Below are 23,631 nucleotides of genomic sequence, written 5' to 3'. Positions count from 1 at the left end.
CAGACTCTCTCTTGGTTTCTCCTTCAATTCTCTGTCAGAGTCAGGTCCAGTCTCTTTTCTAACTTTCTCCTCTTTAATATGATCCAGACCCTCTCTCTTCCCCCAAATCCAGACTTGCCCCTTCTTCTACTCTCCTTGCCAGAGTCAACTCTGGTCTCTGTTCTACCTTCTTGCTGCTGAATCTCATCAAGTGCCTCCCTTCTGCCTCTGAAGGGTCTGATCATGCCCTTCCTCCAACCTTCCCGGGCCCTCCTTTAACCCTATGCAAGTGCGGCTCTGATTACGCTGGGCTCAGCAGGAGAGGCAGGGATGGGAATAGAGGAGTGTGTGTTGGGGGAAGCCAGACAAAGGAGGAAATGAGGGGAAAGAGAAAGGGACAGATGGACGAAGAGGGAATGAGAAGACACTTGCCGGGTCGCCTGGGGCCCCTTTGCCTCCTTGGGGTCCGGAAGGTCCTTGGATACCCTAGGATAACAAAAACCACCAAGGTCAGCTCTGTCCCGTCATCACCTTTCACACCTCCCAGCATGTCACATTCACCTCGTAAACACTTTATAAAAGGAACACAGAGGTGGCTCTGAGGCTGAACTGTGAGACATTGTCCAGGTTTCTCCTTCTGAGCAGGAATCAAAAAACTTAAAACCTTCAGTAAAACGTAGGCTATAAAACGGAATAGAAGGTGGTTGGCACTTACTGGGAAGCCACGTGGTCCTGTCTCCCCAGTCTCTCCCATCTTCCCCTGTAAACAGAAGGTTACAGTAATTAGAGGTTGGGAACGTGCTGAAACTCCCTGTTGCTTTGGCCAGGAAAGTCGATCAAAGCTATATTTTACTGGGAGCCACGCACGCGTGAGTATACACACATGTAGTGTTTGGCACAGTGCCAGCTTGGCATCCAGCACCAGCTCTCACAGTGGACGTACCTGCTGCCCATCGGGCCCCGGTTTGCCTGGCTCCCCCTGAAGGCCCTGTTAATGAAAAAGACAAAGACATGTTGGCGTCGGCATGAGCTGTGCTGCGGAAACTCTTGACTGGCTAACTTCTCCTGATGCCCCAGCCTTCTTGCTCTTGGAATCCCCCAGGGAAGGGTCAATCATTTGCTTCCGGTTCTCCGTCAGCATTTAAAGGAGCTAGCTAGTGTCCTAAAGTCCCCTTCCCATGGGGGAATAGTCCCATCCGCGGAGGGGCTTGGAGCATAATCCAATTTTTTTCTTGCCTGTTCTTAGAAATCCCAATGACTCTGGACTCCCCACTTATTGGGTTCAAAATGGGGGAGTTTCTCCATCCAACTCTACATCATTTTGGGTGGAGAAGGAGGAGGGCATTAGATACACGTTGATAGGTAGGCCAGGTGGCACTTGGACTCCACAGGTGCTTCATGCTGTGTGCTAAGCATTCACGGATGGAAGAGCCTCAATAGCACAAAAAAACACCCGCTCAGGTAAGAGCCAGCAGCACAACATTATTTCCTTTGCTAATTGCTGCTCTGCCTGAGAAGGGAGCCTCTGAGCTAGGGGCTGGGAGGACATGGATGCAGGAGAAGTCTTATGAAGATTGGGAGAAAAGGAGGCATGACAGAGAACTGAAACATCAGCCACTATTTCAATGCTCATCAGTTGGACTAGCCTCCTGTTCTGCTGGATTAGCCTCCTTGCTAGGCTGCCATCCATATTCCAAAAGGAAACACCCAGACGCGGAGCTGCTCTACCATCCATCCCTCTCTTTCTCAGCAGCCTTGCCTCAAAAGAAGGTCCTTTATCAGCATCTGGCTTGGATACTCTCTTAACCAGACTTAATGAGGGGCAGGTCTATTCCAGGAGGCCATTTGCCAGACCCCCTTCGTGCTAGGATGCAGGGGGGATTTCTGTCCTATGAACATCTCTGCTCTGATCATACCACACTGCAGGGAGACACACTTTGTAAAGGCGGCAAACACCATATATCTTTGACTTACTCTGTGTGTGTGTGTGTGTGTGTGGGCAGCAGAAATGTGCAGTCAGAGTCTTAAGGGAGTGGTGATGGTAAAGCCAGATCTACACACAAGTTTTGTACTGGTGTAACTATTTCAGTTAGAAGGTGTGATTATTTTTTTTACCAATATAGTTAAATTAGCATAACCCCTATAGCGTAGGCTCAGTTATACTGGTTTAAATGTGTCTTATGCTGGTATAGCTTATTACCTTTCCCATATGGGAATAAGCTATACTGGTATAAGCACCTATATACTGCAACAGCTGTGTCCATGCTGGGGGTGGGAGGTGCAACTGGTGTAAAGGGGCACAACTGTGTGTGTAAACAAGCCCTGAGCTACCTTACAGCCCCCCTTCACTTTAACCGAACAGCTGGAACCTTTAATATCTTTGAAACTGTATTTCTACCAAACAAATGACTCCTGGCTGAGTTCAGACAGCATTCTGCCCTCAGATCCTCACCCTTCTCCCCAAATGGAAAGGCTTTTGGGAGACCAGGGAACAGACATTTCCACAGGTCTCCCTGTCATGGAGTGTGGGGGAGACAAGGCCCTGCACCCCCAACTTCCTGCGACTCACCATGACTCTCAGCCAGCCGGTAAGACAGAAAGTTTATTCAGGCGATAGGAACACAGTCCAAGACAGGTCTTGCAGGTACAGACAACAGGACCCCCTTAGTTAGGTCCATCTTAGGGGCCCCCAGGGAGACCAGAGCCCCATTGGGAAGCCCGAGCCCCAACTGGGCTCTCCTCCATTTTCCCAGCCAGCTCCAAACAAACTCCCTCCAGCCGTCTCACCCAGCCTCCCCCAGGCTCCTCCCCCAGCCTTTGTCCATTTCCTGGGCAAAAGTGTCACCTGGCTCCAACCCCCGTCTTGGTTCTCATGTTACATGCTCAGGTATCTGGTTTTAAGGAAAGTCTCCCATCCCCAATGCAGACAGTCCTGGCAAAACTCCCCTGCAACCTTCCCAGGACAATACTCCCCTCTCCCTGCTGCGTCACAGGCACCCACACAGTATTCAAAGAAAACATTAAGAACATTTCCAGTTTGTCTCACTCCCACTGAGCAGAGCCATGTGCTAGGAACCTGACTCAGGAAAGCCAGGTGGTTGTGTGCTGGCGGACGGCTGGTGCCATACAAAATCCTGCTGGTTGCTTTTAAGGAGTCTTGATGTGAGTGAGTGTTGGCTCTTGGCAGCTGGGCTCTGCCATCGGTGTGGGACTCTGCTTTGCACAGAGGAATGCTGGCTGGGCTAACTGGCACCGGCTGGACTCAGTGCTTGGTGCTGAAGGAGTTATTGCTATTTAACACTGAGCTGAAGATACACCCAGCACCATGAAGGGCTAGAGGCAGCAAGGAGGCGATGGTCATGGGAGACATCCTGATTTTTCCAGGGCCTAGAGGGGATTCTCATAGCATGCCCAAGAGCATGCCTGTCAGAACTGGCACTCCTGTTAGAACTTACCTTAACACCTCTTGACCCTGGCTCCCCCACTGGTCCATCAGGACCTCTGGCACCCTGCGGGACCAAGATAGAAAGAGAGAGAGAAGAGAGTTACATAGCAAATGTGAACAGCAGGTGTCCCCCTTGTGCTGCAAACACTGAGTTGTCCCCTGGAGGTTGGGTGTGATCCCAGCTTCCACTGTGCAGCCGGATCTCTCCCACCTCCCCAGTGCATGTTTTGCATGCTCAGGGGCCTGAGCTCTTGGGCTTGCTCCAAAAAACCCAAACAGCTACACTTCCTGTACCCTTCACCTGTCTGATCCATTGGATCCATCCTCTCTGCCTTGAGTAGTTTCAATAACATAGAAGAGGAGATGGGTTGGGGGGAGCCCTGCCTGTTGGTGGGGGTGGGGGTTTCTCTGTCCATAGCTATATTTAATTCTCCTCTTGCTCTTAACCCTTGGGATGCTGGCACTCGACAACCAGATGAATGCTTAGGAAGGTGGGTATGTACAGCATGGCTGTGGTTCCCAAGGGGTTAACGCTTGGGTTGTTATGCTGTTTCTAACATTCATCTTGGAGTCAAGGTTCATCTCCTGTTATAGGGCTCCTCGCTGCAGGATTCATCCTACTGCATGCAGGGTAGAAGGCTCACCTGAAAGCAAAGCAACAGCAACCCTAGCTTCAGAACTCCTGAAGCCCATTAGAAGAGTTCTTTCTTTAGCCCCAAGTCTTGCTTAGACAGGTTTCAGCTGATTCCCAGGCTCAATGGTGCCACTTTTTAGTTTTGTTCTCCTCCCTCCTGCCAACTTATTTCTTTTCTCATCATGTACTGGGCAGTGCATTTATGTTATTTTTATTTCTGTCTAGCCAACCTTAAGCCCAAAATGAGAGCCAGAGGAGAAAGAGAGGCCAGAGGTCAGGAACTGCTTCATTTTCAGACCTTAATGATGATGGTGATCTTGCTGGCACAGACCCTGAAATGTGAATTTATTGACATCATGGCTCTTCCTTCTGAAGAGTCAAGCTCTCCCATCGTGCCCTACATGATACAGTTTGAACTCTTTGCACACCACTCCCTGTTATTCACATCCATGGCCATGTTACTGTTGAAGTCAAGACATCAAAGCTACAAGATGCACCATGTGAGCCCAAACAGATGCACAAAGGCAACTTGGAATTGGACGTATTTAATAAAGTGCAGCGGGTTAGCTTCTCATTGACGATAGGTCTTTTAGGCATTTTATTACAGTTCCCTGTTGCTTAGGAAACTGAATGCAGCTATGAACATGACCAGGTAGTCATGTATATATGAAACGGGTAGGGGCGTGTAGCACGACCAGTTGTACATGTGTGGTCAGATGACCAGTCATTTGTGCTTAAGTGTGTTTTTATGAAACCTGACAGGTCCAGTTGTACATGGGAACCTTTCAAGGTGTGCATATGTATGAGAAACAGGCCAGGTGCAGGGGGAGGAATCCAGCTACATGCATCTATAGATGTTCAAACATATGAGGAGGCTGAACATGGTTAGCTGAGAATCTACACAAAAGCAGCCACATGACAGGTATCCTCCTGGAAGTCATGCTCAAGACTAAAGAGATGTGCTTATTCTTCAGGGGTATAGCAGAAGAGCATCATTTGTGAATAGTAGAAAATTCCTGGAGTAGCAAGAAAGCTGATTTCAGTGGAACTCTTCCCCCACCCTATCCTAGTCCAAAAGTAAGTTCTGTGACACTGACACACAACAGGTGGCAGGTAGGAATAAAAAGACAGATTGAGAGACTATACGAATGCATATCATGTCCATGATGGAGCCCTGATCGTGACTGGGCCTCTAGGCACTACTGCAGTATAAATAATTCCAACGCTGTTTTGTGGTGTGTATGTTATGGTAAAAGGAATTCAGACACCAGGCCAAAGTGGAAATAGAGAAAATAGGAGCCAATCTGCTTAATCGAGATGCAAACAGAGCCAAATGTAATAACAGGGGCCAATATGTTAGCAAAGCAACTACAGTGTGACAGCAGGAGAGAGAGACTCACAAAGAGAGGCAGTGTAACAGCAGAAGATGTATAGGAAACACAGCCAAATTATTACAGCAAACACTGTCAATATAAAATAATGCAAAAACTTCTACTGTGTTTGGCAAACTCAGTGATGCTGAACAGACCAGAGACCAAATAACCAAATAACCACAGTGCATGCCCATAAAACACAGCTTAAAGCATGCTCAATCTGCTCTCTAGAACAGACAGTCACTGTGCATCAAATGGGAACAGCACAACCACTGCCCACACTGCTACTTTCAGTGCACTATCTTGATCTAAGCTAGGGGTCAGACATCTCCCTAACCTGAAAATGACACCTCCAGCTCAAAGTGTAGACATACCCTTAGACTGACAGCATACAAGTCCATGCATAGAAAGATTCACCAAAGCCTCCCTGGGTGTAATGGCAAACTTCTGTCACTGGATTCCCATTTTCCTCCCTTTTGCTTAGCCCGCCTCTGCTCTTGGAACTGTTCTGGATCAGGGAACAGTGCAGTATTTGTACTTCACATGGGGAAATGGGTGGCAAAGAGACAAGCAGTCAGGCAACTTGTGCTTTAAGTCAAACTGTCCAGCTCTGTGAACTGAGTTTTTTGCCTTCTCTGGGCTGCCTGGAAACAATAATCCCCCTGTTAGGCTGAGAATCCCCTTCCCCAAACTCCTGACTTCACACATCCATCCATCACTGTACTGTCTGAATTCCCTAGCGAAACAAGCACAAACAAAGAAAAAACAACATCCGGAGGGAAATTAACCCCTTGGAACTGTGGAGGTGTTTGGATCCCAGACCGAGAGCCACATTGCTCTGCTGGATGGAGGGGGATGGATGTTGGAAAGAGAAGAAGTTGCCACAGTGAAGGAAAGGAACATTACTCAGCTTGGATGGGTGTGAGGGGAGGGAGCTCCTAGACACTCAGACCTACAGAGGGGCAGGCATCTTCTCTGCTCTGAGGGGACAGGATGATCATGGAAAGAGACAGGTGGGCAGATGAAGACGTGTCTCCCTTGGGGAGTTATTTGCAATTTATCACCATGATCAACACCCTAGAATTGCCTTCACCCTGATAGGAACATAGGAATTGCCAGAATGGATCAGACCCGAGGTCCATCTAATCCAGTCTCCTCTCTCCCACAATGGCCAGTCCCAGCTGCTTCAGAGAAAGGTGCAAGAAGAGATAGTGCAGTAGCAGATGTGGGATAATCTGACCCTCCCCCACATTAGGTCTCATCCTGATGTCCAGTAGTTATGACAACTCTGGCCATTCCTGTTATCCATATAAATGTCCATCCTTCTTTGAGTCTCGTTAAATTCTTGGCCCCAATGACTTTCCATGACAGTCAGGCTCAGCACTATGCTCACAAAGTCAGAACGAGCTTCTTGTCTTCCTAGGACCATGATCTTCTCTCTCCTCAAGTCCCTTTCCCCTTATAATCTGCGCAGAAAGACAGACTAGAACCAGAACTGAGCTGGGCAGAGCACTTAGGCCACTCCCAAGGAGTTCATGTCAATGGCAGACACATTTGCTCATCCAGCTGTTCTATACAGTTATAAGGCCAGTCTCTCCTCCGAGACAAACAGGTCTCTCAAATCTCTTGTTGTAATTCACCCTGCCCCCTGCATCCTTTTCCAGTCACCTGGCATTGTACTTGTGGGAGCGGTCACTGAAATGGATGGAGCCCCCTGCTAGCTCCAGCATGCCTTCTCACAACACTGCAGCTCTGGCAGTGAAGCCTGGACCCCAGCAATGCAGCCTGCCAGTACTCTCATGGCTGCAGCACTGTTTGGAGTATCTTAGTTTCTTCCCAGCAGTGCTCTGTCACCAGCACCCCACGAGTCCAGCAGGACAATCTCCCTCACAGCAGGCACCTGGTTAATCCATCACTAAACATTCCATCAGCACCTGATCTAAGAAGGTTAAACTGCCCCTGCATTAAGGAATAGACCAGGAAAGCTCCATCTTGCCCAGACTAATTCACCCTGACAGGAAAGGCTACATTTAGCCAATTAGTTAAATCTTTGAAACTCCCTTTTACCGACAATGCCAGTTACAGACAAATGAGGGAAACCCTGGAGGATCTACAGGACACTGGAATGCCAGCAGGCAGCGTAGGCAGGCTGCATAGTTGTCTTCTTGGGGTCAAGTTTCCTACTGCAGCTAAGTTTTCATTTAGGACACAGTACCAATCAGCACCTAGACTCTTCAGCTGATAAACCCCATCACGCTAGATGCTGTACAAACAGTACAACCTCTGAAGAGCTTATAATTTAAATAGACAAGAGAGGAAAATAGGAAGGTAAAAGCAGAATTACCTACGTTTTGCAGACGGGAAACAGGAGGCAGAGAGAATTATAGACTCTGATCCAATAAAGCACTTAAGAATGTACTTAACTTTAAGCACATGACCAAGGTCACACTGAAAGTATGTGGTAGAGCCAGGAATTCAAACCAGATCTCCCCGAGTCCCACTCCGGTGCATTAGCCACAAGGCCAATCTTCCTCTCTATTTAAATCAACAAATTTTACTTCCGGCCCTTTTGGTTACATAGGCCCAGCGGTGGAAGGTGTGTTGCTATGAACTGGAATAATACAATACATTTTAGGGTCACATATTTACGTGCAGAAGCAGGTGAAACTTAGCCATTTTAACTGACATTTGATTTGGGGTCATGGATCCCAGACCTGGACTGACTAAATGTTTAGGTAAAGCCAGCAAAATACAACTGCGCAGCCCAGAGCGCCGAAATCATTTTGAAAAACATCACTTAGGCCCTTTAGGAAATGTTCTCTCGAATCCCATTCCGCACATATAATCATTAGCCCATTTGTAAACATAGGCTTCATTGCTTACTGTCCTCTGTGTTGGGTTGCTGCTGCTAATGTTGGCAAGCACATAGCCTCAGGCAATACTACCTCTGAGAGCTTCAGATCGAGACTAAACAAAATTATGATACTGTTAATAAGGACTCAAAGCCCAGATGCAAACCGCCCTAGCATCTGAATATTGAGGAAGTTTGGATCTAAACTTTGTATCTCTAGTTTATATCAGTCAGAGCTACAGAGTAATCCCACCAGCGGACAACATTCCATCTGAATAGAACTTACTGCCCAGCAAGGTGTTTCAACAAGAGAGCTACATTTTTCTTTTTCAGTGGAGGCAAGGTGCAGACAACTTACATACAGACGGAGAGGCCATCAAACTTTGATATACCAATGGAGAGAGAGTCACACAAACATTGGGGGGATTCCTGCCTCTTATTCCATGTACTTAAATTTGTCTTGAACAGGGAGATATTTCACAATGCATACATCTTCTACATTGCTGCCTGAGGGACGATTTATCTGGTAGAGTTCTGGGGGTGATGAATTATGCCTCAGTGTGGTGGGTTTGAATAGATCTAAGAAATCTTGAATTTCAGTTTATCTGCTCTCCAGCCCTTGTACTTTCCAAGTAGTAGAGGATGGCCTTGGCCTTCTTTCCAAACAAACCAGTCAATAAAAGTGTCGGGGAGATGAAGGAGGAAGCAGAGCTACCTTCCACCATCACGTTTCTGAAGGACAGCTATGTATGCCAGGAGAGCTCAGAAACAGCAGTCGCTTTCTCAAAATGCAAAGCCTCTTTTCCCTTGTTCCACATATTTCTAATTCAGCCAAATGAGAAAGAGCTGGAGCAAGGTGATGGATGTGGCATAAGAACCTGAACAGAACAGACCCTGAGAACAGTCTGTGCCACTGGATGAGTTAATGACCTCCGTCAGTGAAACTGGAAATGGACACACCCACCCCATGGTCAAATGATTTATAAACTCTGAGTCTTCAGCTATTAATCTAGTGTGTAATACTGGTGTTAGAGACTCCCAATGTAAGCAGGGGCTCTCCAATGGAACATGGAAACAGAACATTTCCACAGAGAATTACACAAACTTTCAGACATTTATAAGGAATAGTCCAGTGCAGCTAACAGGTGGGACATGGGAGTTCAGATATTTCTAATTTTTGCAGAGAAATTTAGGAGATTGCCCCGTCCTCCTTCAATCTTTGCTGCTGCCACTTCAAAGGCCTTAAAATGGCGTGACTGTCCTTTTCCCAAGGGAGGCTGAATATACCATATTCCAGCATCTTTTAATGATGGTCTTTCAATTGGCTAAAAGGTCACTGGAGAGCAAAGTAAGATGCTGTTCTGCCTTCTATTGGCCAGGTACTCACCCCTGCAAGCCCAGGAGCAAAGGAATGATTTTAGGACCCAAGTTTAAATACCTCATGTTGCAAATTACCAGGGTTTGATAAATTCCTGCAGTCACTGAGGCTACAAGCTGCAGGGTTAGACAGAGATTGGTCTAGTTATCCAAGTATCAGCAAGATACAGCAAGGAGTTCTGAAGCATGCAGCATATCTAGATCTTCGCTGGTTTTAGCTATGTATTGTTTAATGAAGGGGACTTGTTGACACTGGCTGGCATAGCTGGGAGATACAGATACATCCTGTAAGTTCTACCTCTGGATATTTAAAGACTGCAGCTCTTATGAGTTACTTCTAGGCAGCACACTGTGGCTCTGAGTTAAAGGAGTAACATTCCTGGATTGATGACTGGCAACTGGGCTGGGAGAACAGACCAGGATGAGGAGTTTGTCAGATGGATTTCAGCTGGAGCTTTACAGACCATGCTGTAAAGTCACAGCTTCAGTTGATATTAACCCTCCTGTGCAGATTCTCAATCAAGGTCTGAGCTGAGTTCATGGATAGGGCGATGAAGCCAGGCACACTCCTGCTGTGAGGAGCTGACTGGCAGGGGCTTGCTCTTGAATTTATTGCATGGTGTCTGCTCTGATGATTTGTTAGCATGGGCATTGCCTGTGGGGTTCCTGGGATGTGGCACGGATGGCATGAAGAGCAATGAAAAGTAAATAACCATTGCAGGCCCCTCTTGATTTAATGTTTGCTTTGACATTTCCAGCATGGCTGACTTCACTTTTTAAGCTTGACCAGTGTCATTCTGTAAGCGCTAGTCCTTGCAGGTCACAGACTTAAGGCCTCAGTTCAGAAGATGAAGTTTTGAGCAATATGGATCTGGAGAAAAAGAAGCTATTAAAAGGTGACAGATTTAGTTCATCGCTAAGGTTTTCAAAGTGAGGCACTGAAGTGAAAGTTGTCTGTTGTTCAGAGGTTCTGACCACTGCAGCTCCCCACTGACTTTAGCCAGGGTCATGGGTGCTCAGCACCTTGGCATAGCAAGTACTTTTATTTAGGTGCCTGACTTTGGAAATGTTGGCCTAGAGAGTTAGTTTACATAAGCAACGAATCCCATTAGCCAACTGGAAACAATCTCAATCTCAACCATCAGATCTTCAGCTAGGTTATCCACTAGCCACCTTGCCATTCACCACTTAGTGCCTGCCTGCCTTCCAATCAGAGAAATCCAGCTATGGAACCCTCCTGAATATTTCAGGGGAAAACCAGTCTTGCCTTGCTTTCTAATCTGGAGTGGGGGGTGAAGGGAGGAGAAGCCAGCTATCCCAGTCTTCCTAAAATTTAAATCCTAATTCCTCTAAACACTTAATCGTAAGCATGTGCTTAATCCCCATTGACTTAACTTTAAGCATGTGTGTAAATGCTATACTTTATAGGGATAGTCTTAAGTACATTTTAAAGGTCAGCATGTGTTTGTGTGTTTTTCTGCATTGGGGCCAAAAGGAAGAGGAGAGAGAAAAATTGCATTTGTGGATGCTTGTACATCATCAATCTGACGGCTAAAAGTAAATTGGAGGGAACAATAGCCCTCTCTCATACTAAGAAGAAGAAAGTTATGATTTTTAAAGGTTCTCTTTTTGACAATCAGTATTTTTATGTCAACAGCACAATAGCTATAACAACTTAAATACAGATCCCAAAAGTCTCCATTGTTCTTTACAATCCAAACCATATTTGCTACTTATGTTGTCTTCAAAAGTGCAATTACTTTAACGAGGTATCCAAACACGGATCAGCGCAATCCACAAACATCTGGCAGAGAGTTGCATTAATGTTTCCATTCTGAATTGAATTACATCTCTGCTGTGAATTGTAATATGGAGCATGCCGCGAAGGGCAGCGTTTGAAATTGCATTCCGAGGGATCATTTCCCAGTCCTCCAAAACTAAAAGAAACCAAGAGCATGAATGGCAAGGAAACTAAGCAAATAATGAATATTAAGCAATCGAGAGACAGAGACAGGCATGTGCAAAGGAGAACATTTCAAAGACAAGAGAGCTGTGAGAACAATCAGCCCTTGTGGTAAAGTCCTATAGAATGACAACTCCCATTGATTTAATCTCTATCAGATTATTTAGGTATTGTCCATAAAAGAAATATAACAACCTATATGCTACTAAAGAACTGGTTTGAAAAGGAAAGATCAGTGAAGGGTGTGAGTAGTTAAGTTAGCTGCAGAGCACCAGCAGACACTGGCTTCAAATGCAGCACCCTAATAATTTGACATCTAGCTGATACAGAAGTACTGCTACAAGGGCCTGTACTAGAGATCAAGACATCAACACAGCTTCTTCACTTGATACTGGCTCCTCATCTCCCTCCACCAGCACTCCCTGGTTTAGAGTGACTTTCGGCAGGGCTGTGTTGTCATTGTTAGTCCTTGGTACTTTGATGTGGTCTGAAGTCTGGGTTTCCTCAGGCACGAGTGGAATTCCCGAACGCAGGAACATAAAGGAGAAACCAACTGGTCTGGGGGCTGCTGGGTTTGACATCTGGAGAGGAAATGCAGCCCAGTGATGCCAAATGAAATTTCTATAACATATGGTACGTCGTTCTGGGAAGGGAGAGCGCTAGTGGTAGTGCATTTGCAGAAGTTAACTGTCTTCCTGTTGTATCGCACCAGAGAGACTGATACTCCCTTGCTTCCTCCTTGTCTAGCTCCAGCAAGGTGGCCTCTAACACCACTGGGGTTAGTTTCACCTTTAGAAAGGGGTAGTTCCCACTCTAACAGAGCAATGGTTTCCTGCCCTTGGTCTTTCTTCCAAGATAATAATTTAATATATTAACACAGCGGCTTGGGCCTGAAGACAAGGTCTCATCCACTCCACAGCTTATCCCCCGAGCAAGTCCAGCCCTTTTAAAAGCTGAATCCATTCTAGAATCCTTCTCTTCCTCCACAGCAGGAAAAACCTCCCACTGGACATTTTAAACAGTAAATAAACCATTAGCCACTCTAGTTCCACTTGCTTAAAAAACGGTGTTTCACCCTGTAAGACGCTAAATATCCCCTTATTCAGCTCTGACAGCATCAGGGCAGCAGAGAAGGTAAAAGCTGGTGGTTTTTTCTCCCAGTGGCCTGATTCCTCTAGTCCAGCTAGAACGTAAGAACCACAACGAAATCCTGTGTGAGTCTGAGCCTTATGCAAACAAAGAGCCAAGTAGCACAGTTGCACACAGCTGGCTGCTGAAAGAACTGACTTGGCTCCATGGAATGGGGTTGGCGTTCCAGAATTGGAAGCTGAGAGAGAGAGAGGCAGGCACTTGGATCCCTTTTCTGCCCTTATATGGATCAGGGCACTGAAGATTTACATCCCAATGAGACTCTTTGATGTTCTCCAAGGAATATCTGTGGAGCCTGGGCGGGCGGCAGGGTGGGGCTCATTCACATGTCATTGTTCATTCAGATCTGCTCTGCAGTCTTTCATCGAGGTAATTCCCAGATTCATTCACAACCTTCCTTGGAATCCATGTCTTCAGTTCCTCATTAGTCATGCTCACGGATTTGCTGACCAATCCCGTTAATTCACACTATGTAACACAGAGACTCCCCAGCTCCCGAGAGAACTCTTCAGAGAGGAGGAGTGCAGGAATTACAACACTAGGGCTTCCCTTAATGCAGGGCCGGCTTTAGGTCGATTCGCACGATTCCCTGGAATCAGGCCCCATCGCCTAAGAGGGTCCCGCGCCTTAGGGGCCTTTTTTTTTTTTTTTTAGACACTCACCCTGGCAGCGGCCAGCTCTGCTGGGGCCTTTGGCAGCCCCGCTCCCCTAGCCAGAGCACCGGCCGGAGCGCGGCAAGCCCCACGGCCCCAGCTGGAGCTTTGGCCGGAGCACGGCAGCCCCATGGCCCCGCTCTCCCGGCTGGCAATCCAAAGTGCTGGCGAAGACTGGGAGCGCCGCCCCCAGGAATCGGGCCCCGCACTTGCTAAAGCCGGCCCTGCCTTAATGCAAGGGTAGGGGAAAAGGAAGCTAGTTTTCCCAGCCAAAGACAAAAAATTAAACATCATGACATATCTGCCGGGTGGGGCATTATTTGATGTCCTTCTAGCAGTGCTTTTAAAACTGAAAACAATTCAAGGTGACATAGCCCTGTGGTTATAAAACTTTCTAATCAGGTGATCCCATCCCAGCTGCCTGGGGAACAGATTAGCTATGGCATAGGGAAATGCCCACGAGTGCTTGCTGTCCTACATTCTCCAAGCAGGCGTTGCTACAGAGAATGGCATAGGAGTGTGGGCTGTGGGGAGGAAGTAGAATTTAGGGTTACTCCAGACCTAGACTGAAATATATGAAAACAAACCTTTTAAGATCCTTGGAAGGAAGACCTTACAGTGATGTGATGTATTATGTTCTTGGGGTCTTCAACAAAAAACGCATCCAATCACTCACTGCTAATGCTTTGGACACATCAACTGGACAAGGAAAATCAATCTAAGCCCGAACTGACTTTCATTCAACATGAGCAGGAAGAGCAAGTTCTAATTTCCTAACTGGTATATGGAGCTTTCAGAAATATTTATGCTACGTAATATGCATTTCTGCTACAACAAGTGATGCTATTTTATATCACTAGCCAGTCTCAACTCCCAGGTGACGGCTATCCAAAGCGAGAATAGGAATTCACGTCTCCCTTTGTATTGTGGTAGCATGTAAAGGCCGCGATCAGAATTGGGACCCGTTGTGTCCAAGAACATGGTAAGTCATAGATCCAGCCCCAAAGAACTTATACTCCAATTAGAGCATGACTCCAAACGCATCTTCCTCACCACCACTGCAGAACCTAGCTAACGAATGAGACTAAACCAAGTAGACTAAAATGGAAGGAATCTGGAACGCAGGAGATGCACTTGCCTTATTGTTACTCTGCCCGAGTCTCTATTTTTCTGCCTTGCTGGTGCTCTGTACTTTGGTAATACTTTGTGGCAACTAATTTCACAGCTGGAGTTAAGTGCCTGCAGTCATGACAGCACACTGAGACAATCTTTATCATCCTTCAGTTAAATCACTACACACTGCCCCTCTCAGCTCTTCCTCCCCAACCCCCCAGGAAAATGAAGGCAGTGTCTCTGGTCTTTTAGCTACAGCTTTTATCCCTTGCTGAAATCCTGCATCACTGGACTCGACCCACATCTTCACCAACTGTGCCCATCATCCCTATGTGGCACTGTAGCTAGCAGGAAAACATGATGAGCACATTTTAGGTTCTTGGCTTTCTCGGAAATGCCATGCCAAGCCACTGACCTCTAGGCTAACAAAGCCCTTTATATATTTTACTTGCATTCACCTCTTCTTTAAGAAACCTCTCTCACTGACGTAACAGCCGCTTTCCTCCTCGACACTCAGTAACTCACCATCAAGAGCAACATCCCACCATCCTGAGCCCATCTCCAGCCCTTAGTTGTCTTTATTCCAAGGAACTAGCCACCTAAATTTCTACATCAAAAGGTCAGAGCGGAGAGTTGTAAGAATCGTTACTAAGTTAGTAACTGCTTACCCGACGGCCTTTTGCTCCTCTTATACCTGGGGGTCCCCGGACTCCAGCAGGGCCCTACAACAAGAAAAGGAAACAAATTGAAGACAAAATAAGAACACACAGGAACCAAACAACAACAACAAAAAAGTAGCTGCTGGATGAGAAGATGACCGTGACACACAAAGAGCAGATGTGTCAGCTGCACATCTGCAGAAAAGGGGTCCCTTTTCTGATCATTGCCACAAATTAAAATGGTGTACTCTGTTGGGATTTGTAAAGTCCTACCCCAGAAGTCCTTGCCCATCCCAAACAATGTAGGAAAAACAAATCCTTTGCAGGGAGTAACATTCTATTGGATAATGAGTTCCCCACTTAAAATTCCAAAGAGCTAAATCTTTTCAGGGAAATGGGGGACGTTGAACTAACCTAACTTTGTAACTTATTACTGAGCCTGTGTATTAAAGCATGAGAAGAACCAGAAGTGGGGGATGGTGAGGAATTTACAAGCCTGGATGGGTCGCAGTTGAGGACGGTTTCCTATCTGTTAGCTATACCTCTGTTACTGACCCCTTGTAGGGTTAGCCCATCACCAATTCTGCTGAGGCTCAGTGAGCTGCTCTGGCCTTTAGAAATGTTTGCTGCTGAGAACAAACAATGAAATAAATATATAAATGCCATGGGTTTTGCTTAAAAAGTAAATAAAAGATTGTTTGGAGGTGAAATGAGCTGCAGCAGTGGCATTAGTAAGTATGGATTTATATGAGGAGATAATTTGATTTTATTTCCTGGCTTTGCTGGGAAACTGGCTTACCTAAATAGGACTTCAATTTAAGAAACAAAATTGCCTGTTTGGAGAAAACATTTCATCTGGATGAATCTGCTGGTTATTTTCCAGGAGGAAAACAAGTTATTGGAGGAGGTTATAGAGCTACCCGCCTCAGGATGCGCCAATGCAGCGAATCTCACTCCAAGGACTCCAGAGACGCATGCTGCTTCCATCAGGTAAGACTGTGCTGCCCTTCTGCTGAGTAGCACCTTACTCTGCAAGCTGCCCCATTGGTTTCCATGGTGCTACTTGTGATGTCACGTGCTACCCTGTGTCACTAAGGGCAGCACAATCGGACCCCTCCGCAATTGGCAGCTCTTTGCTAGGAGGCTATTGTAGATCCTGCCCTCTTGTGACAGATGAAGAAGAGACAGAACGTATGGACTTCTTTCTCCTTCAATCCCCCACACAGATGCAGCCAGGCAGGACTGCCTGCCAGTGCTCAGGAGAACACAAGGAAGTACACCTGGCTAATGCACTGGCCTGGGCACTGTTGCTCAAAGGTGCATGGTCTGCTGGCTAAAGGGATAGCCAATGTCCCACCCACAATGCAGACACTGCTGTCATGGCAAGTGCAGCGCTGCTCAGAGGACCAGTGAGCAGCGCACTGTTGAGGGCTACCTTGAGCCATTGTATCCTCTAACTGCAGGGGGGCTGTTGAGTTGGCTGCATGGCCTGCACTGCCCCTCTGGTTTACCCTGTGTGATTTCCCAGGCCTTCCCCTCAATGCTGCAGGTCGACCCTTCTGATAACCTGGGGGCAGTTCTTTAATTTCAGTCCTAGGGACACACATCTAGAGACAGGTTTCAGAGTGGTAGCCGTGTTAGTCTGTATTAGTCAGACTACTCCCACGTCATGCTACCGCAGAGAGTCTTAAATGGCTGGAGACCAGGCACCAGCTGTCTGCAGCTGGCAGGGAGAGCGACCAGCAGGATCTGTGAACTCTCTCTGAGGGGGCACGGCTGTCGTAAGCCTCCAGAAGATAAACCCTTGGCACCGACTGGGCATTTCACCACAGAAATCCGACTCCCAGCACAAAACAATTAACCAGCTAGTGAAAATTCACATACATAGCGGGAAAATCTGTTCCCGCACTCCCCTCCTCCCCCTACAACTGCCTCCCGGCTCCTTCCAACCAGCTACAGCCTACCCTCCTGCAGGGCAGTTCGGCCTTCGGCCCAGCACAGGCACCAGCCAACCTCACGCCACTCACCCCAGACTAAAATCCACCCCTTGCTCCTCTCTCAGCTGCTGCCTTAGTAGAGTCACTCTTCCAGATAAAGGGCCCGACGGGGGCCAGCTGCTGTGTATATTGCACAAGTGCCTATTCGAGCACGGGGCTCCAAAGCAGCAGCAGGACAGCTCCCTGCCTTGCTGGGAACCAAGTGAGCACAGAGGGATCCCTTGGGTAATGCCTTTAACTAATGAGCACAGGGCCCATCTAAATGCTCAGGGGTTGGATGCAGGGTTTTGGCCCAGTACATTAGACAGCAACGAGCGGCAAAAGTTAGGACCCCCGGGGATCCAGAGCCTCTGTTGCCTTCCAAGGATGCTTAAATCCTCCTCCAAACCTCAGGGGACTTATGAGCCAGAGCCGCTAGGTAGTGGTACTGTGGTGGTGGAGACTCTGCAGCAAACTCTGATGGTCACTATGTGAACACTTGCAACGTTATCACTGACAGCCAGCTTAATGCAATGATCACAGCTGCTAAACACACACTGCTCTGCTGCCTTATTGGGTGAGCTGGTTTTCGGATACCCATGAGTCTTGGAGACATGCTAAACCAGGGGTCAGCAACCTTTCAGAAGTGCTGTGCCGAATCTTCATTTATTCACTCTAATTTAAGGTTTCGCATGCCAGTCATACATTTTAACATTTTTAGAAGGTCTCTTTCTATAAGTCTATAATATATAACTAAACTATTGTTGTATGTAAAGTAAATAAGGTTCTTAAAATGTTTAAGAAACTTCATTTAAAATTCAATTAAAATGCAGAGCTTCCAGGACCAGTTGCCAGGACCCGGGCAGTGTGAATGCCACTGAAAATCAGCTCGCGTGCCGAAGGCTGCCTACCCGTGTGCTAAACAAATGCCAGATGAGTTCACCACGGTAAGAAAACAAGCAAATATCGGACACTTCGCCAAGCCTTGCATTTCTCCTGACCACATTCCCCATTAAGAGCTGAAGCAGATGCTTGCCAGCAAGAGTCCAAATAAGCCATTTGGCACGATCTCTCTCAGCGAGACAGTGGGATGCTTCTGGGAGCTTCAGCAAACCTCCTTCCGCATGTTTGCTGAATCGGGGCCCAGAGCAAGGGGGGGTGGCTGCTGCAATGAACTGTGTGCTCTCAGCCCAGGGCTGGAGGTGCTCAGCACCAGCCCCTTGGACTGTATTTACACTTACAAGGGCCCTGGCCCTGAAAGCTGCTCTGTGGGGGTGTGGGACTCTTGTACCGGCTCAGAGCTCTCCTTTGTCTCATCTCCTCACCATTGGCCCATTTTAGCATCGCTTTCCATGCCACCCCCTCTTGATCTCCCATGTACCATCTCTTCACCAGGGTCTCTCATTCACAAATTGCCATTCAAACCCAGTGCCAACTGGAAGAGGACTGCCTTGGGTCTGACCCATGGCACCAGGTATATGAGACGCTGACTTTCTTTCCCACTAGTTACAAGATGACTAGGCTTTACTTACTGGTGGTCCAGGAGCTCCTGAGAAACCAATTCCTCCAGGCGTCCCGGGATGCCCCTAAAAGACAAAGGAAGATGACGACACATGGCAGGCGTTCTCTGGAAATCTTCCCCTACTTCCTTTTTCCGTGGGAAGAGCAGGGGGTGATAGAAGCTAGGGCAGCATCAGTCACTTGCCAGCTCAACCAACTTCTGCTCGGGTAAAAGAGCTGAGGGCCAGGTTTTCAAGGCTCAGCACCCACAGTTGGACCCAGATTTTCAAAAGAGCTCAAACTATTGGGGACTGAGCAGGTTTGAACTTCTGGCTTTTAAAGTCTTGGCCCAGGGCACAAAAGGAGCTAGTGTCAGAGGCAAGATGGGAATCCAGGAGTTCCTGGCCCTCAGACAACTAGACTACACCTTTCCATCAGGCAGCACTTCAGATATTGCAGCGTACTAGTGGTTAAGTTATTTTTGCCTCATGAAACAGACCCCATGTTTGCTGACCTGCAGGACATGCTGAAAAGCACCACTGTGCTCTCACGCTTTCAAAGAGGGAACGGACTGAGGTGTAAACAGAGTGGCCAGTGTGGATAATCCTGCTAAGGTGGATGGGTGGGAGCGTTTATAGTTTGATATCAGTCAGTCAAATGCCCATCCCATCTCCACACAGGCAGGAAAAATTTGGAGCTATCAGGGTTTAGCCAACAGACTGGGCGGAGCTGTAATTTACCATGGAACCGTGAGAGATGGGGAGGCCATTAGTCAGAGGGTGAGCGAGAGAATGCAGACTTACTCCTTACCATCGACCCCTTGACTCCCGGTGGGCCCGGTGCTCCGATTGTGCCTCGGTCACCCTAAGAAAGACAATGGCACACAAAGCACAGCAAGTAATTTTGTTAATGAGCATTATGAGCTAATCGGTGGGACAATACTGCAGTTGAAAATCATGATGCATCCACAAATTGTCTCAACTGCTCCTGCTGCTGTGAACTCATGTGAAGTTGCAATAGCCCATTAATAGCGCTGAGCTTGACAGCTTCTCCCTTCTGATACTGTAGCAGCGAGTGGACTGAACAGTGGCCCCTGGTTTGTCATCTGAAATGACTGTTTAGTGCCAAGAGGCCATCAGGTTACAGCTGCTGATTTCCCACCAAAAAAAAATCACAGTAAGAAATTCACCATTGGCCACACGTCTGTAGCATCTCAAAGCAGCATACAGCAGTTTCATCAATTCTCAGCGCCCCCGAGAGGTGGGTTTTCATGATCTCCATTGAAAAGATGGGGAAGTTGAGGCACAGGAAATGAAAATGACTCACTCAAGGTCCCATAATTGTCCATAGCAGAGCTGGGAACAGAACCCAGGAAGGTATCTCCATACCTCCCCCTCTTATCTGCTATCCCTTCGGGAGTCTCACCCTCACTGCATATTGCTGTGTTTGGAGCAGCGTGGTCCTGAAAGCTGTGGAGCTTTGGTGGCGATTCTGAATAGGTGTCACTATTAGTGTTGAGAACATGTTTGGAAATTAAGTCCAAAATTTGCAAAAGTAGATTGCAAGCATTTTGGGGCAGGGCCCATCTTTTTGTTCATTGTTTGTACAGCACCTAGCATCAGGGGTTTCTGGTCCATGAACCACCACAGTACAAATAATAAATAATAATTTTGGGTGCCTATGTTTTTGAAGAGTCCAACTTGAGACACCTTAAAGGGGTCTTATGGTCAGAAGGGGCTGAACATCTGTCCTATAAAACCAGGCTATTTTTTTTTTTAAAGGTGTCTCAAGACAGCAGCAAAAATTGAGGCAAATCTTAATCTTAGAGGTTTATGTTACCACACAGAGACGTGTCACCTCTGTTCAATATATCCTTGGCTCCTCCATGTCATGATCTTTGGAGATACAGAAAGCCAGGCGTCTTATAGGTGAGTTATAACTCTTTATCAATACTGCATCGTTGTACTTCTGCCTGAATCTACAGTGAAGTGATGTTTGATCTACAGTTCTAACAATAGGTTTACAATTATTCCTGCCTGGATGGATTGGCAACACCTTCAGTGACTCTATGGTCCTCAACTGGTAACACACACCTGAATTCACAGTGTACGTGTGCACACTAGCGGGTTCAGGGGGAGGAGGAGGAGTTACAAACATACTGCCAAGTATATTACACCCAGAATCTGACCTGCCTTCCAATAGTTAGACTATACTGGGAAAATGACTCCTGGATTCTAAATATCTATTAAAAACAAATCCAAAGAGGCTGTTGTCACTAGCTGGACCTTGTGAATCAATTGATAATGGCAAGCTTTCTTTCTCAATGTATGGATTTTATTAAAGACCTGTTAGCTACATTGTTCTCTTTGACAGTAGTTTGATTCTGTTTGCTTCAGCATTACGTTTTGCAGCTTTCTGGATGGAGAGTGCTGACACAGCTATGTTAAATGAAAGCATATTTCCCACTTCATTTAGTGCACAGTAACACAGTAAGCTCTAAGATGCAATGCCAGCTGGAATTATGGCTAAGGCTTTGATGTGATGATAGTCACTTTTGTTATCTGTAAATTTGCCTTGGGGGAGAAGAAAAGATCTGGTACAAATTTCAGCTGCACTGAGGATTTCCTAGTGCAGATTTTCATAAGACAGCCTGAGTTTGTCCTGACACTGATGTAACATCATCATATTACAAATGTTGAATTCCACCATGAAGGTTGGTTTTGTAATTCACACACTCGACTGGAACTCAGCATACCTGGGTTTAATTTCTGGCTCTTCCACAGACTTTCTGTGTAACCTTGGGCAAGTCACTTAATCTGTGCCTCAGTTCCCTTTCTATAAAATGAAGTTAACATGTAATTTCTTCCACCCTTTGTCTGCCATGCCCATTTCAACTGTAAACTCTTTTTAGGCTAGGATTGTTTCATACACTATATGCACAACACCTAGCACAGTGGAGTCTCTAGGTTTTAGCGTAATATAAGGAATAAAGTTTGTTCCAAGACAACACAACATAAACAGAATGATGTCCTGACACCACAACTTTGCTCCTCAGACTTTTGTCCTCTGGGACAATCATGAAAAGGGCGGAGGGTACAGTATAATGTACCATTTTATATTTGTATTAACCATAGGGCTGGACTGCTAGCATGCTAGAAGGTGTTAGCATTACTAAAGTGTGCAGTGCAACAACACTGTCTTGCTGACAACAAAGAGAACTTCAACTCTGTCTACTGTTTATGCACCGTCCATGTTCTATATCTAATTAATGTAAATGGTGTTAAGATTGGCATCTGCTTAGTTCCATATCTACAGTACTGTGATCCCTTTGCATCTGAGATTCACTAACAAATCCTGAAGGCCTTGCTCACGCCCCGATCCTGTGGCATTCATGGGGAACTGTGCATGGGCACAGGGATATGCAATGCAGGGATCAGTTTGCAAGCTGCACTCTCATTTGCTTCTGCTTTGTCCGAGGTACGGAGTGAAGGACTGGGCCTCACATTCCCAGAGATGCAGTGACGTGATCAGTGATGCTGGTGCATTAATGAGATGAGCTCTCAAAGCCTGGTAAAGCTCAACCTCTCTTTGAATCACAGGCTTGGGAGGGGAGGCAACATTTGCCAGAGAGAAAAGGGGAAAAGACCGTTGGGAATGTTATTTATGGGCTTCTCACAAGACTATGAATGAATGAGCGAAACTCCCCTCCTGCCCTGGCAATAATTCCTATGTTCAAAAAAATTCATGACTGTCCCTTTAAAGGAGGAACGAGTGGCAATCCCTCAAGTGAAGTAGAACGTAAGTTTCTGACTGGCACAAGGCTAACTCATCACATCTTGAAATTGCAACATTCTTCACCACATTTTGAGTTAAGAAATCTAAACTGTTACATTAAATAATGTCACATACTCTCTTTGCTCTCTTCCCAAAAAATAATAGCCAATTTGTTTGCAAACCATTCCTACCTTCTCTCCCACTATTCCAGGTTCCCCGACTGGACCGATGAAACCCATCAGACCCTGAGGAGAACAGAAGAGTGCAATTAATTTTCTGCTTTATTTCCATAGAGAGTAAACAATGTATTTGATTTTCCTTGCTAGTGGAATTAGCCCCGTGTCCTTTGTACGCTGTTCAGTAGTTCTTATTGGCTACTCGAGAGGATAGCGGTGCTCCCAGACATAGGAGTCCCTAATTCAACCAGATGTTTCTGCTTTATGAGACAGTTGGAACTTCAATGCTAGCATCTACGAGAGCCACAAAACACAATACCAGGAACAAATTACTGACTCAGCCAACAGCGTTCGACAGAGAGGCCTAGTTTATGGAGGGTTTTATGTTGCTAACGTTTCCCGACTTTTGCTTCTGTAAGCACAATTCTGCTGGGGATATCAGTGGGGGAAGAGCCAATATAGAAAAGACTCTGGTGACCATCAGCATTTTAACCATCATATTGCGCAGACATGTCTCTGGGTTAGTTAGGATTAAAAAGTCAGCAGCTGCTTGGAGCCCTGTCTGACTAGTGTTGCCATTCTAGGAGCAGCATGGTTGGGATATTTATAGAGAATAAAAGCTAGAGCAGATGCAATTGGACGGGTTAACAGAACAGTAGATTTGTCACACTAATCAGAAGCCTTCTTGAAAAACAAACCCAGACACAAGATTTTGGGAATGATCATCATTTGGGATGATAAAGAAACAAACAGAATGGCTTTTAATCATGAAGAAAAAAAATGGCTACAGTATGAAGGTATAAACTGAAAATTCTTGAGAAGCTGTTCACATTGTCTGAGTAAAATAGACCCTCCCAACTCAATAAAACTTTAGAAACTGAAGGAAATTTTTCTAGTGGGTTTGCTTTAAATGGAACACTCTATTTTCTCTCTTATTGCAGGGCTGTTGGAGCAGCTAACCACCTTGTTCCTCATCCTGGCAAGCTTTGTTACTGTGTCCTTTTTCAGA

General features: G+C 46.4%; 1 protein-coding gene across 27 annotated transcripts in view; it reads right to left on the bottom strand.

Annotated features, from left to right (window-relative positions):
* The window catches only part of LOC120386909 (collagen alpha-1(XXVII) chain B-like), a 278,660-nt gene that overhangs the window by 61,500 nt on the left and 193,529 nt on the right, over positions 1 to 23,631 (bottom strand). For all 27 annotated transcript variants that reach the window (XM_039506933.1, XM_039506934.1, XM_039506924.1 and 24 more), the window contains 8 exons: positions 22,638 to 22,691; positions 19,483 to 19,536; positions 18,705 to 18,758; positions 15,206 to 15,259; positions 3,435 to 3,488; positions 923 to 967; positions 695 to 739; positions 412 to 465 (listed from right to left, as the gene is read on the bottom strand). In XM_039506933.1, coding sequence (XP_039362867.1) covers positions 412 to 465; positions 695 to 739; positions 923 to 967; positions 3,435 to 3,488; positions 15,206 to 15,259; positions 18,705 to 18,758; positions 19,483 to 19,536; positions 22,638 to 22,691 — 414 coding nt within the window. The remainder of the gene's footprint in view (positions 1 to 411; positions 466 to 694; positions 740 to 922; positions 968 to 3,434; positions 3,489 to 15,205; positions 15,260 to 18,704; positions 18,759 to 19,482; positions 19,537 to 22,637; positions 22,692 to 23,631) is intronic.

Source organism: Mauremys reevesii, linkage group 19 (assembly GCF_016161935.1).
Source record: "Mauremys reevesii isolate NIE-2019 linkage group 19, ASM1616193v1, whole genome shotgun sequence".
Taxonomy (NCBI): Eukaryota; Metazoa; Chordata; order Testudines; family Geoemydidae; genus Mauremys; species Mauremys reevesii.
This window is presented reverse-complemented; position numbering and strand designations above follow the sequence as displayed.